This window comes from Prunus persica, chromosome G2 (genome assembly GCF_000346465.2).
Source record: "Prunus persica cultivar Lovell chromosome G2, Prunus_persica_NCBIv2, whole genome shotgun sequence".
Taxonomy (NCBI): domain Eukaryota; kingdom Viridiplantae; phylum Streptophyta; class Magnoliopsida; order Rosales; family Rosaceae; genus Prunus; species Prunus persica.
Genome location: NC_034010.1, coordinates 28,018,080 through 28,031,610, shown reverse-complemented (window position 1 = coordinate 28,031,610; position 13,531 = coordinate 28,018,080). Strand labels below are relative to the sequence as shown.

General features: G+C 38.2%; 3 protein-coding genes across 3 annotated transcripts; 1 reads left to right on the top strand and 2 right to left on the bottom strand.

The window, feature by feature from the left end:
- On the bottom strand, positions 103-2,732 carry LOC18787654 (hypersensitive-induced response protein 4). The gene is made up of 5 exons (XM_007218701.2): positions 2,369-2,732; positions 2,155-2,275; positions 1,967-2,058; positions 1,573-1,669; positions 103-739 (listed from the first exon to the last, which is right to left on the bottom strand). Exons 1-5 carry the CDS (start codon positions 2,561-2,563, stop codon positions 369-371), a joined length of 876 nt encoding a protein of 291 aa, XP_007218763.1. The 5' UTR covers positions 2,564-2,732; the 3' UTR covers positions 103-368.
- On the top strand, positions 4,127-5,798 carry LOC18786567. The gene is made up of 2 exons (XM_007221057.2): positions 4,127-4,863; positions 4,978-5,798. The coding sequence occupies exons 1-2, from the start codon at positions 4,807-4,809 to the stop codon at positions 5,593-5,595; spliced, it is 675 nt and encodes a 224-aa protein (XP_007221119.1). The 5' UTR covers positions 4,127-4,806; the 3' UTR covers positions 5,596-5,798.
- LOC18785130 (somatic embryogenesis receptor kinase 1) lies at positions 8,050-12,072 on the bottom strand. Its single transcript, XM_007219956.2, has 4 exons — positions 11,156-12,072; positions 10,027-10,287; positions 9,024-9,899; positions 8,050-8,796 (listed from the first exon to the last, which is right to left on the bottom strand). The coding sequence occupies exons 1-4, from the start codon at positions 11,577-11,579 to the stop codon at positions 8,315-8,317; spliced, it is 2,043 nt and encodes a 680-aa protein (XP_007220018.1). The 5' UTR covers positions 11,580-12,072; the 3' UTR covers positions 8,050-8,314.

Below are 13,531 nucleotides of genomic sequence, written 5' to 3'. Positions count from 1 at the left end.
TGCCCTAACCCAATGACCCAGGCAAGTCCATAATATTCCCTGGGAGGCAAAGCTTTCTAATGGGCCATAATTTAAACAATTCATAACTCAAACACAGCATCCTTGATCAATAGTAAAAACTTTTATTCAAACCAGACCTGTGTATATTGGGCTGCATTACTATTTCTTTACATAGATACATCATCTGCACGGGTTAAGCACACCATGCTCTGCATGTTAAAAAAAAATAAATGCAAAAACAAATGCACTAAAGTTAAACATATGGGATTGCATAACTATGTTCTATATAAAGACCCTAACCTGTTCGTGTCATTTTGAATTCAACAAAAAAGTATTGAGATCAGGATCGTATAAACAACAGGGTATATTTACTCGCCATTTACTTGAGCACTAGCTGCCTCCAGTTGTCCATTGCGTATCTGATCACCGATGTCTCTGACGTGACCAGGACCATGGGGTATAAAAACAGTAGTGTTCTTTGAGTTGTTGCCAAGGTCTTTAATTGTGTCAAAGTACTGAGTGATCATGATCAGATCCATCACCTCCTTTGCTGAGGTTCCTTCCACTTTGCCTGAGAAATTCAAGATGTTCTCTCTTAACCCATCAGTGATTGCCTGCCTCTGCCTGGCAACACCAACTCCTCCAAGGTACTTGGCCTCAGCTTCAGCTTCTGCCCTTTTCACCTGAAGCACCTTCTCTGCCTCTCCTTTGTATACATTAGCAAGCTGGAGCCTTTGAGCTGCATTACAGATGCTTGATTTTTCAGTAACAAACACAAGCATATAGGCTAGACTCCCTTAATTACCAGCCCTTAACAAATATAAAGACTGCAGCAGTTCATTGACTTTTGGAACTAAGTGGAGATATATAACAAATAGGTAGAGTTTTTAAGATGACATTGAGTCGTGGTTTATAATGGTCCAAAGTTAAGAGAAGCAATGTTATATCTTTACATTTTTTATTCAATCAGATAATAAAACTAAGTTTGGCCACTTTAACATATACAGAAGTAGAATGAATCAAGCCCAAAGTTGATTTATGGCCTAGCATAACAACAGAAACTAAGCATTATGAGCTAGATGTCATCAAGAATAACTAGTCAAGAACATATAAACTCCTGGAGTCACAAAATAACTGTTATATAACAAATTTGAAAACAGAAGAGACATAACTCAGTAAACCATAGCACATAGGATAAAATCTCTTTTATCGCAAAAGCAAGAGCCTAATGGCTAGTTGCCATCCCTTAACAGGCTTCTTCAAGTAGACTGAGAGATTTCTCAGTATTATGCGCAATCAGGAGTTAGTACTATTGTTGCTGTCATTGTTTTGTTTTTCTTTTGGGAAGTGAGGACGATTACTTTATAACAGTCATTCAAACCCTTGATTTGTCTAAAAGGTTATCTAGCCTATCTATAACACATTCCCAAAAGCTTGTTTACAAGACTTGGGCTAATAAAAACTTTTAGTCCTACAATATAACAAGTCCCCAAATGTGCCTTCCTACTGCAGATACAAATCGAAACAACGTCCAGGTTTAAGATTACCAAAAAAAGAAAAAAGACAAATTACCTGCATTAATCTCATTCATTGCCTTGCGCACAGAGGCATCCGGTATGATGTCAACCATCAGTATGTGCTCTATGCTGTATCCATATTCTCTCATAACCTGATCAGAAATTTCAGCATAAGATTTAATAAACCACATAGAATGAATTTTTTTGTAAGGAACTAAAGAATAGATCAACAAAATTTTGTCTGAAACAAACGAGTAAGAAGCAACCACAATAACCAAACCTAATTCAAGAACAACTCATTGAGCATTGCGATGATAAGATAATAAGAATCATACAGTAAACACTTCATCTCATAATGTCATATGTTATGATAAACCAATGCACAGGCCTGAGAAACCAAAATATTTAAGAACCCTAAAAATACGAAAGACATCCAAGAATCTGGTTACCTTCTCAAGTTCCTCCAAGACAGCTTTAGCAACCTCACCCTTCTGTTCAAAGAGGTCATCCAATGTCATTCTCGGCACCAGAGCTCTAACCACTACACAAAAAACAAGCCAACACACGATCCCTCCTCATCATATGTAACTAAATAAAAATTAAAAACTAATAAAACAAAATGGTTATTACGACTTACCATCAAAGACATAAGCTTGAATCTGCTCTTTGGGGTTTTGCAACTCATAAAAAGCATCATCAGCATTCTCTCTCACCACCCGGTATTGAATGGAACACACTAATTGCACAAACACATTATCCTGCCAAATTGTACAAACATTCAATCACTAATAAAATACATATATATAAAATTACTCCAATTCTTGCATTTTCTTTATGAATTTGAAACAGACCTTGGTTTTGGTCTCGATGCGGACATCGAGAGAGGAAATCCTGGTGGAGAGGACACCGGCGACCCATTGACCAGCGCACGGGTTCAGGAGATGGAAACCGGGTTCGGCCAGCTTCTCGAACCGACCCCACCTCTCCAAGACGCCTACGCTTGCTTGGTCTATGCAGGTAAAAAGGCCAAAGCAAGAATTGCCCATCTGGAACTAGAATTTGGTTAGGTTTTTGCTGAGAATTTGGAAACTGTAGACGAAAGGCTAACAGAAGTTCACGACCGACGATGACAATTTATACGCTACGGGAAAATAGACCGACTTTTGCACGATTGGGCTTTTCGATAAGAAAGTCCTATCTCATCGTAATCCAAAATGAATAGTACAATTATAGTCCCAATGCTAAGTGTTATCCAGCTTGAGATTGGGCTCAGTTGGGAGTTAAGCCCAACCTTTCAAGTTTAGTTTAGGTTTCCAACTTCTTATCCGAAGTCTTGGTGGGCTTTAAATCTCAGAAATGAGCGAGTAACTTTTGGACTACAATTTCCATTCTCTATTAAAAAACTTCCAACTGCTAAAAGTGTCATGGCCGTTGTTTGATATACTGGGCTGAACTTATTAAAACGATCAATAATCTAGATGAGTGGAACTTATAAGGACTTGTTTGAACTCAACTCCAATCTAGTCCAAGTCAAACCACCAAACGAGGCCGAAGGATACTTTATAGACACCCGATATGCATCTCACTGATAACAAAGATATGGTTCACAACGTGGTTCGTGATGTGTGGAAGGAAGAAAGTAGAACGACTCTCATCAAAGAGGAAAACAATATATGGGCACAAAACCACTCCATACTCCACATTTTCTAGCCGCTTATGAATACATGCATGCACAAACATTATAGATTCTTGTCATTTTTCTTATTCGAACTTTTTAGACTAGAAAGGGAGACAAAGAAGACATGGTACAATGTTGAAGTTACCACGCCACACATACCATGTCCCCTTCCAAGGATGCGTAGCATCCAACCAAGAACCCTACAGACCCACAACTTGTTTGTCTACACAATGCAGAACCCACTCCCCATTTATCATCACTGTCTCAGTGCTTCTTCCATGCTCCTTTAATTTCTTCACGAGATAGTTTCCTGGAAAGCCAATCATGGAAAGGAAAATAAACTCTGGAAAATACAGACAACAAAAAATAAAAAATAAAGTCAATTTGATTCGACCACATAGAAGCATTCGTTCAGTCATCATCTCTGTCATCTGATCTCTCTAGCAGGATTGGACAGAGGATGGGGAATCTTACACTGCAATAGATAGACCACGAGACATGAAAATTTATGTTTTGTGTTGCTCTGCTATGAATGTGTTTTGTTAGGGAAACCACTCGATCGGATCTAAGATCTCTGTTGGCCTTTCTGGGGGCAAGGATGAGACCCTCTTGCAATATATTTATACTTAACTTGTATATATAAATAGGGTTTAGGGTTTATAAACATATATTAAGACTAACCCTCTTTTTTACGACAAAATATTTTCAGTAATTGGACAAGTTTAGGTCAAGAGGTTTGTACGTACAGCCCGTACACAAGAGGACTGCATGTGTGTGTTGCTCATGAGATGATCTATAGAGTTTTTATTTAAATATAAGTTTGCAGGTTTTTGCCTCAGATAACATGGGCGCTTATAATCCACCTAATCCACCTTATGCTGTCTTTACATATAGGACATCACAGCTAATCAATGCAGATTTAGAAAATATTTCAAGAGCCGAATAATTAGCGTCGTGCAAGTAGAATCTTATATATTTTATCATGTATTAAAATATTTAATTAAACGTTAATGAGTTGCCTCCCGGAAGCTAATGATTTGTTAAGTTCTTTTAATTTGTGTCAAGGGTGAGATTAAGAATCCGATTCCTATGATCCTTCCTATATTCCTTTATTCATAATTTCCTTTTTTTTTTCCTTATAATTAAGAGGTTTGTTGGTTTTTTGTTTTGTTTTTTATGTTAATGGATAAAAACGAGAACCATACTCTTGTTGTACGTAAAAGTAGGCGCGCTTAGTTGTAGCTATAAACCATCGCCTTTAAAAATAGCTAATTTACAATTTGATAATAGAATGAGTGAATGCACGCACGAGACTTCTTTAACTACCGTGATTTAGCCAATAATTTGGGCAGACAAACTAGTACTAAAGGACCATAATTATTTATCCTAGTTGGTACTTGTTAGTTTTCTTTATCTCATTTTCTAACATGGCCAGTTGGATATTGCAGTGTCTATGAATTTAAAAGCAACCGGGGTCGAGTGCCCCTATATATATGTGAGTGCTTCTAGGTTCTATCCCAAGCCAAAGTTGAAGCTTCATATTGAGATTTGAGAAACTAAAGAAAAAGAAAAAAAAAGAGAGAGCTAGCTAAAAACACATAGAACACACAAATGGCTTGCTGGTCTGCTGAGAATGCCACAAAAGCCTACCTCAAAACCTTAAAAATGGTGAGTCTCCTTTTATTTTCCAAAAACATCAAAGGATTTTTTTGTACTTTTTTCCTAATTCTCATATCGAATTCAATCATTTCTAACTTGGTTTTTATTGTGATCTTAATTCAGGGCCAGAAGGCAAACGAGCCAGATGTGGTTGAGTTCATTTCAGCTCTAGCAGCCGGGAACAATGCACAGCAAATGGTTGTGGCTTGTGCTGGCGCTGCTGACTCCACCATTCTAGCCCTTGTTGCTGCTGCTCAGCAAACTGGCGGCAGAGTGGTCTGCATCCTTCGTGGGAACGAAGAGATGCAGTTATCTGAGAAAATCCTTGGCATCAATGTATGTCACATTGAATTTGTGATTGGGGAGGCCCAAAATCTTCTTCTAAACTACTACAAGGAGGCTGATTTTGTGCTCATTGATTGCAACCTTAAGAACCATGAGGCCATTCTTAGAGCAGTGCAGATGGGGAAGAAGCAAAATGGAGCTATTGTTGCGGGGAATAACGCTTTTGGCAAAGGGTCGTGGCGGTCCGGCGGATCGAGAACTCAGTTGCTGCCTATAGGAGGTGGATTGTTGGTGACAAGAATTGCAGCACCAAAGAATGAAAGCAGCAAAATGGTTGGGATCAATGGTAGTGGAAAAAAGAGCCATTGGGTTGTCAAGGTAGATAAGTGCACAGGTGAAGAGCATGTGTTTAGGGTCAGATCATCATTTCCACAAGGGAAGGGGATCGCAGCATAAGCTTAAACTTTAATTAATTACTCGCTCCAAATATCAATTCGTTTTGTTTTAAGAGAAGACTTAATTTTCCCTTGTGTTTCTTCTCTCAGAACAAAAATGAAGCATTAGCATTAGATAGATCTTATTAGAATGTATATAGCAAGTGATGTACATGTACCAGTTATATTAAGTCTATTTATAATGAATGGCTTAGTTTGTTTGAAGAACAGGGCTGAAGAGCAATTTTTGATGAATGAAAAAGATTTAAAAGGTTGTGCAGAATCTGCAGATCAGGTCTCTGCTCAACCAGCAGACGCTTCCTATTGCACAAGAAAACACATGCATACATTATACATAGTTTGAGAAGATCAGTTGGACGTCCATGCAGACCCTGTCCCCTCTAAAATATTATATATCTATGATTGCTTTGAACCTCATTTCTCATCACCTTCTCACCCGCACGTTCCCCTTATTATCTTATAGTTTCTTAGAATCCAATCACATTTATGAGAAAATTGAAAAGAAAAAGTTGTTTGTTATGATAGAATAGATGTTGTGCTTGATCGGATCTTGCATATATTTCTGTTGGGTTTCTGAGGACAGAAACAGGTCACAGGACCTATATCTCATCGTTGAATTCTTATTATAAGAGTTTAGACTTTGATTTTCTAACTCTATTTCTGGCCGTATGTCTTTTTTTCTTCTTCATTATTGGCGTCTTCAATTTATGTTTTCAAATTAGTAAGTTCCCTGATAGAGAAAAAAGTAGTGGATTATGAGATCTTTTTCTCTATTTCTTTCTTCTCTCAGTTTTGCTTTTCAGTTGGGCTGCAGCTACCCTCAGCCTAAAGCAGATAAAGTTTGCTTTCGCTTGTCAAAGGCTAGGAGGCTTCTTATGCTGAACGCCCAATAACAATTTTGGATTCTCCTTCCGACTTATTGGCCCCAAAATGGAATCGTAATGGGTCGATAATTCAACAGTAATGCTTATATATATATATTTATTTATTTATTTATTTAAACAGTATAGCCGCGCGGCTATACTTTTTAATATACTATACGTTTTAAATATATTCGAATATTTAAATAGTACGGCCGTGTGGCTATACTATTTAAAAAAATTAATTTCGCCCGGCGGCTATACGTTTTAAATATATTCCGGAAAAATTAGTCTCGCCGCCCGGCTATACTGTTTAAATAAATTCGAATATTTAAATAGTACAGCCGTCCGGCTATACCGTTTAAATATATTCGAAAAAAATTAGTATAACCGAGCGGCTATACACTTTGAATATTTTCGATTATTTAAATAGTACAGCCGTTCGGCTATACCGGTTAAATATATTCGTACAAATTAGTATAGCCGCTCGGCTATATCATTTAAATATATTTTAAAAATTATGCGGCTATACCGGTATTTTTTAAATATATTCGGAAAAAATTACTCTATGTATTTGACTTGTGCTTCACTGCCTAGGCGGGTTGGGTCCTTTTTTTTTTTTTTCCTGACCTTAAAAAAACTTAGGTTTTACAAACAAGTATATACCAATCTAAAATCTTGAAATAGTCAGAATCCTTTCTTTCTTCTATCCTGTTCATCTTTGAAGGTCATTATCCTTTCTTGTTGAAGGTCAGGATCTGCTGCATATGCTCGCAAGCCAGTTAAAAGGTTAACATCGCGAATCCAATCCAAGCCTCTATTCCAATCCATTTTGAGATAAGAGCACACAGGCTAGGATAAAAACTTAAACTCTGTGGAGCACTCTGCTCCATAAGCCCTATTTGATAACTATTTCTCTCGCAGCTTTGATTTTCAGTTGGGCTGCAGCTACCTTCGGCCTAAAGCTGATAAATTTGGAGGAGGCTCTTCTTATGCTGAAAGCGCAATAATAATTTTCGATTCTCCTTCCTACTTACTGGCCCAAAATGGTATCGTAATGAGTCGATAGCAACTCTGATTGGGTCTGATTCCTATTAAACATTTCCACTTCTACAACATAGAACTATTAACTAGGGGGAGATGCTACAATGGGGCTCAATCATTGAACCTTGACTTGCAGATCGGTGGTCTCAAATTCGAATCTTCATGGCATCTTGACGGTGTGTGAAAATCCTCATCCCCTTCCTAACTTTGGCAGAAACAAAAATTAAGGAAAGAGAATCCAAAGCTTAGATTAGAGTATGAACTACTTGGTCATCATAGTCATTACAAAGCCTAATCCTAGTGACCTAGAGTAGTAATGCCAACCCTCGTAGCTAGATTAATTTGTTGACATAATAACGTCTCTGTATGATTAGGTTCTTCCATGTGAAAGTGGGTAAGTAGAAGGTAAAAAGAAATATTAGTCTTAAATTCTTCCAAATTCATTACCAACTTTCTCTATGATTAGGAGACAGAATCTTTCAAAATGATACCCATTTATTTGAACACGAAATATAACAGAGCAAAGAAAATGATAATGTATGAGAGCAAAAAAGTAAAAGGAGGTATAAACATTGAAGGTCAACATAAATCACTGAGTCATTCAACCCAGGGAAAGTCACCTTGAGATAGCAAATATTCACCTAACACATTAGTCTAGAAACATGACCTCAGGAAAAGGGCACAGAAAATTACAACATAAGAAGTCCTAGAATTACATCCGAAGTTAGCAGTTAGTGTCATTGGCTAACCATTAGCCCATCACCTATTTGAATAGTTTTGCGGTGATTGTTGGCCAAAAAAGAGAGCACTTAGGCATCAGACACAACTATTACAATTACTTAACTCCTGAACAACTTCTTCCATGGATGGTCTCTCAATTGGAGACTCATGGGTGCAAAGCAAAGCAGTCTTTGCAAGCTTGGATGCTTCGTATTCGAAGAACCTGCCGTTGAGGTTTTGGTCAATAAAGTCTTGGAATGTGACTGACTCCGCACCAAGACGCATTGAGCTAGTGACTTTCCGCTTCCCTGACAGGACTTGGAAAACAAGCACCCCGAATGCATAGACGTCACTTTTCTCTGTGAACCGTCCTGTAGTGGTGTATTCAGGCGCTAGGTAGCCCATGGCTGCACTGGCCTTGAGTGCTGAGAAGACAACGTCATTGGTAAGAAGCTTGTGCAGGCCAGAATCCGAGAGCAAGGGGTTGTATCTCTGGTCAATCAGCACCTTTTCAGCTGAGATGTTTTGGTGAACAAGAGCAGGTTTGTTTGGCTTGTAGCCGTGCAAATAAGATAGACCTGGTTAAAAAGAACAAAGCTCAGTATAGATAAATCAGAAACTAACTCCCCTTGAGTTCACACATTGATGGTTGGTTATGCATCTCTCAAAGACATAAGCATTCAGAACTGAACAAGAACAGTTTTCAATTGGATTTTTAGTAACATAAGCTTTAACAAGCAAACCTTGTCCTTAGAAATGGAATAAGTTTGATGCAAGATTATAAAGACATGAAACATATACTGACCTTTAGCAATGCCCTTCACAATAGAAACTCTAGTTGTCCATTCAAGAACATGGCTGTCGCCGTCCTTGACATCAAGATACCGCAGCAAGTTTCCATTTGGAACAAAATCATAAATGAGAAAGCATTCTCCCCGGCCCTTTGAACAACAAAATCCTCTCAATCTCACTAAATTCTCATGCCTCAATGAGGTTAGCATGTTCAATCCCTTCAAGAACTCAGCTTCCTCTGTCTTGCAGCATGATTTTCCAATGCTCTTAATGGCCACAACAGACCCATCTCGTAATATTCCTTTATAAGTTGCAGAGAAGTTACTCTTATCCAATAAATTCATCTCGGAGAAGTACTGAGTAGCTGTCTCCACCTCTTCTAAGTTGAACCTAAAGCTATGGAACACTTCTTGAGCAAACAAACTTAAATTCCGCCCATCAGCTAAAGGGTCCCACCCGTTTGAATACTCGAGGCTGATGAGAGGAGATCCATTTTTCCTGTAAACTCCCTTGCCCTTGGCCTCGTCAGTACTTAGACGGCCATCAGAAATATCAAATGAGCTCCCAAGCTTCTGTTTCCGGCGACGGTGTTGGGTGAAGAATAGAACTCCTATAGCTGATAATGCAATAGTTACTACAAGGACACCAACAACAACAGCAACAGATGCTTGATGGGATTTTGACAAATTTGAGCAACGAGTTTGATTGCAGGGCAAAGGCACATTTGCAGTCTCGGGAATGTCTCTTGTTGGTGCACCAGCTCCAAAGGGTTCGGGTCTATTTGCGTTGAGATGACCAGAAGCACTGCAGGCTGTTAAGGACATAAATCCAGCCCCACATAATCCCAGATTGTTTTCATAAGAGAATCCTTCATTAAGCCTCTTCAAAGCTTCACCAAATCAATAAAAATGAAATCAATCAGAGGTTTAAATATTTTGTTCAACAATTTAACATGAGTAATAACTTTTGCAAATTCTTATTTTAAAGATAAAATTAGGTGTTAAGACTATTCTTACCAAGAGGTACATTGCCGGAAAGAGTATTATTCCGAACGTCTAGAACTTCAAGCACAGGCGCATCAGCTAGTTTGGTGGGAATAGAACCGAAAAGATGATTGACACTCAAATCCAGTCTCATTAACATTTCTAAGTCTCCTAAACTTGCCGGTATTGCACCAGTTAAGCGATTAGATTGCAGAGCAAGAACTGTAAGGTTTTTCAAAGACCCCAGCTGCGTGGGTATGCTTCCAGTGAGCTGGTTGTAGCAAAGCTGCAAAACTGAAAAGCCAAAACAGAACAAGATAAGCGGAGCCTTACTTGACACTAATTAGGAAAAGGCAAGAAACGCATAAATCAGCCAACAATTTAAGTGCTTTTTCATCTAGATTTCGCAACTACCACATGCGGAATCGGTGCAAGTCACATGAAATAAGAAAATGCTTACATAAATAGAGAATGATGGATTAGTTTTCTGAGAAACAAAAACCAAAAGTTTACATACATCAATCAAAACACATGAAATAGAGATTCTTTTTTACTATTTTCATTGTTGAAAATAAAAACCCATGCGGAAGGCAAAGTGAAGGAAATCGTTTTCTATTTCTTATTGATCGTTGAGTATGGAAATCTAGAAACAAAACATACACAAATAAAGTTCAAATCTTTCAACAAACCCACCACTAAACATAACAAACTAGTAATAATCCCAGGAGAGAAAAAATCGATACTTTCTAAAACGGACACACACACACACACATTCCCAATCAAGGTGCTCAAAGTTCACATCTTTCTAGTCCGATCTATAACCACTTGAGCTGTCATAGAATAGTTCTTTCTCGACGAAATGGAAATAGGGTCTACTGGGAAGCTGGTTTAGGATGACTTTGCATTCCCACCACTATCGAGTCGAGTAAGAAAACAGCATGCTAAGAGCCGTGAGTGGCTTCCTAGACTTACTAGTCTACTCGCTCAACCAGCTGTTCATCATATCCAAATAGGGAGTAGGAATTCGGAGGGAGAATAGAACCAACAACCAAAGCTAGCAATATTACAGAAAGAAAGCAAACCAATCTATATAATATACTTAAATAAAATAAAGAAAGAGACTAGAACTAGAAGTTCTACAGAACAAAAATCTTTAGCTGACCTTGTAAGCTGCCCATGCTTCCGATCTCAGGAGGAATTTCTCCAGAGAGATTATTTACATTCAAATACAAGTCACTGAGCTCAGTCAAGTTGGCAATTTCTCTGGGTATCTCCCCGTACAGAGAGTTATAATGCATGTAAAGACCAGTCAAATGCTTGAGCCCTGCAATGGCGGGAGAGAGCTTCCCAGAGAGCCCCTTTCCTTGCAACGAAATATTAGCAACTTGACCGGCTTCGTTGCACCCGATACCTTCAAACGACCCGTCACATGGGTCTCCATTGACGGTCCATGAAGAAAGGTACAAGCTTTCCGGGTCCAAAACGGTTCTCATGTCCAAAAGTGCTCTGAGCTCTGCATTTCCACAAACCCATAACGGGTTTGTGAAGAAAATTAGGAAGGAGAAAATAAAAAATGTGACACCCATGTTTTGGTTTGTGCTCAAAATGGTAGAAGTTGGTTAATTTTTTTCTCTCTGAGACTCAATCTCTGACTGTTATATTTGTAACTGGAATTTTCTTCCCTGTTTTAAGCCCGGCAGAGAACCAAGGTAGTTCTCACTCTCTCTCTCTCTCTTGAGCAAACAGAAGGTGGTGACTATGAGAAGAAAGAGACAAAGTCACAGAAGGTGTGCCTAAATTTCTACAGTGGAAGTGTGTACCAAAGCTATGAAGTGAAATCAGAAACAGAGGAAAAGAAAAAGAGAAGGGCTTTGGAGTTTTGACCGTTGGATTGGTTGACTATTGGTTGATCTAGATTCTAGTACAAGACCAGGTGTGGGTGCAGTTACATGTTAGTATTTTAAAGTTCATGCCATGGGAAGTGTGATTGCCAACTGAGCTACCCCAGTAACTCCGCATTCCTTGTTTTGGTTCGCAAAACCAGTAACTGCAAACAAGAATAAACAAAGCTTTCCTGCCTTTTTCTTCTTGTATCTAAATGACGAAAAATCCAAGCTTTAACTTATGCAAATGGATTTTAGAGAACAGGAATCCAAAAACTTACTGGAAACTTTTTTTTTTTTGGTTAAAATGGGTTTTGTAGATTAGCTTGCATTAACAATGGTTTATTTTGGTATCCTTGAAGCTAGCTACAAAATAATCTAGATGTTGAATATGTACCATTCAAAGCAACTTTCATACAACTCAAGACATCTTTCATAGCATTTTTGCTGAAATAGAGATAAAGTATAACTTTTTTTAGAAGCACTTTAATGATTTTAAAGTGATTATGCAATAAAGATTCATGATTAACGTAACAAATCAAGTGACCAAAAGTGTATATCCATGCATCTGAGATCATATATTTGATTCTCATTTCTCCACTATTCAATTAGAAAATGATTCATGATTTACAGTCACTTGACAAGGTCTTGCTTAAAAAATAAGGGCATCAATTCAAATTTATTTCGAGTTAGAAAGAAATTATTATACAAGTGGGTCTATGTTCGTAGACTTGCGTTTGCCACGTGGTCAACTACAGATGGGAGCTACGGTGGGGTTGAGGCACTGTCCTCCCCGAAACGGAGATTCCCTCGCATAAATACGCAGTTCGAATTCAAATTGCAAGGATCCTGTGCATGCAATCTCATACTAACCCCCGAAACCCACTAACAAATAAAATGGACATTTACTACCTTCGCTTTGGATTGGTTGAGAGATAGTGTTTATTGGTAAGAGTACTTTGTGCTTCTTTTTTCAACCGTTGTCTCTCTCTCTTTGCCTGTGCCTGCCAATGCCATGCCAGAAACTCTGACACCACCACTGCCTTCACTGTCCATTAGTCATTGGCCTAGCTCTCTCTCACTATTCTATTCTATTCTTTATTCATTTGGTCTCTTCTTATTTGTTTCCACTTGATCTACCCAATACTCATAACATTCAAAAGTTGAGATTTTTATAATTTTGACTCACCAGAGAAAATAATAGAGAGATAATAAGATGGTCCAAGGTCTAATATATGATAGGGTATTGGTCCCAAATGTAGAGAGAGAGGTATTGAATAACATCATTTGCCCTCTTGATTGAGTGATAATAGTTTCTTTGTTTTCTCTCTCCTCCCTATTCTTGAGGGATTTGCCAGCCCATGCAATTGGACCATTTCTGATTGCAAAAGATGGCATGCATTTCAAAATTTGTACAAGTCTTGTTACTCTTTGACTGCCTCCTTTTGGTAAAAAAAAAGCCAAGTAAAATGAGAGGAATGAGGATCATATGTATTGTGCTGCTGCTGGTTCAGGCGGTAGGTAGTCATAGAACGGAAGTGCATAGATGATATTTTAGTTAACAGAAAAGAAACTTGGTTAAAAGTTGTCTTTCAACTTGTGCCAAAATATTCGAAAAGCACTTTCTTTTATACAGCTTGGAAAAACGCATAAAA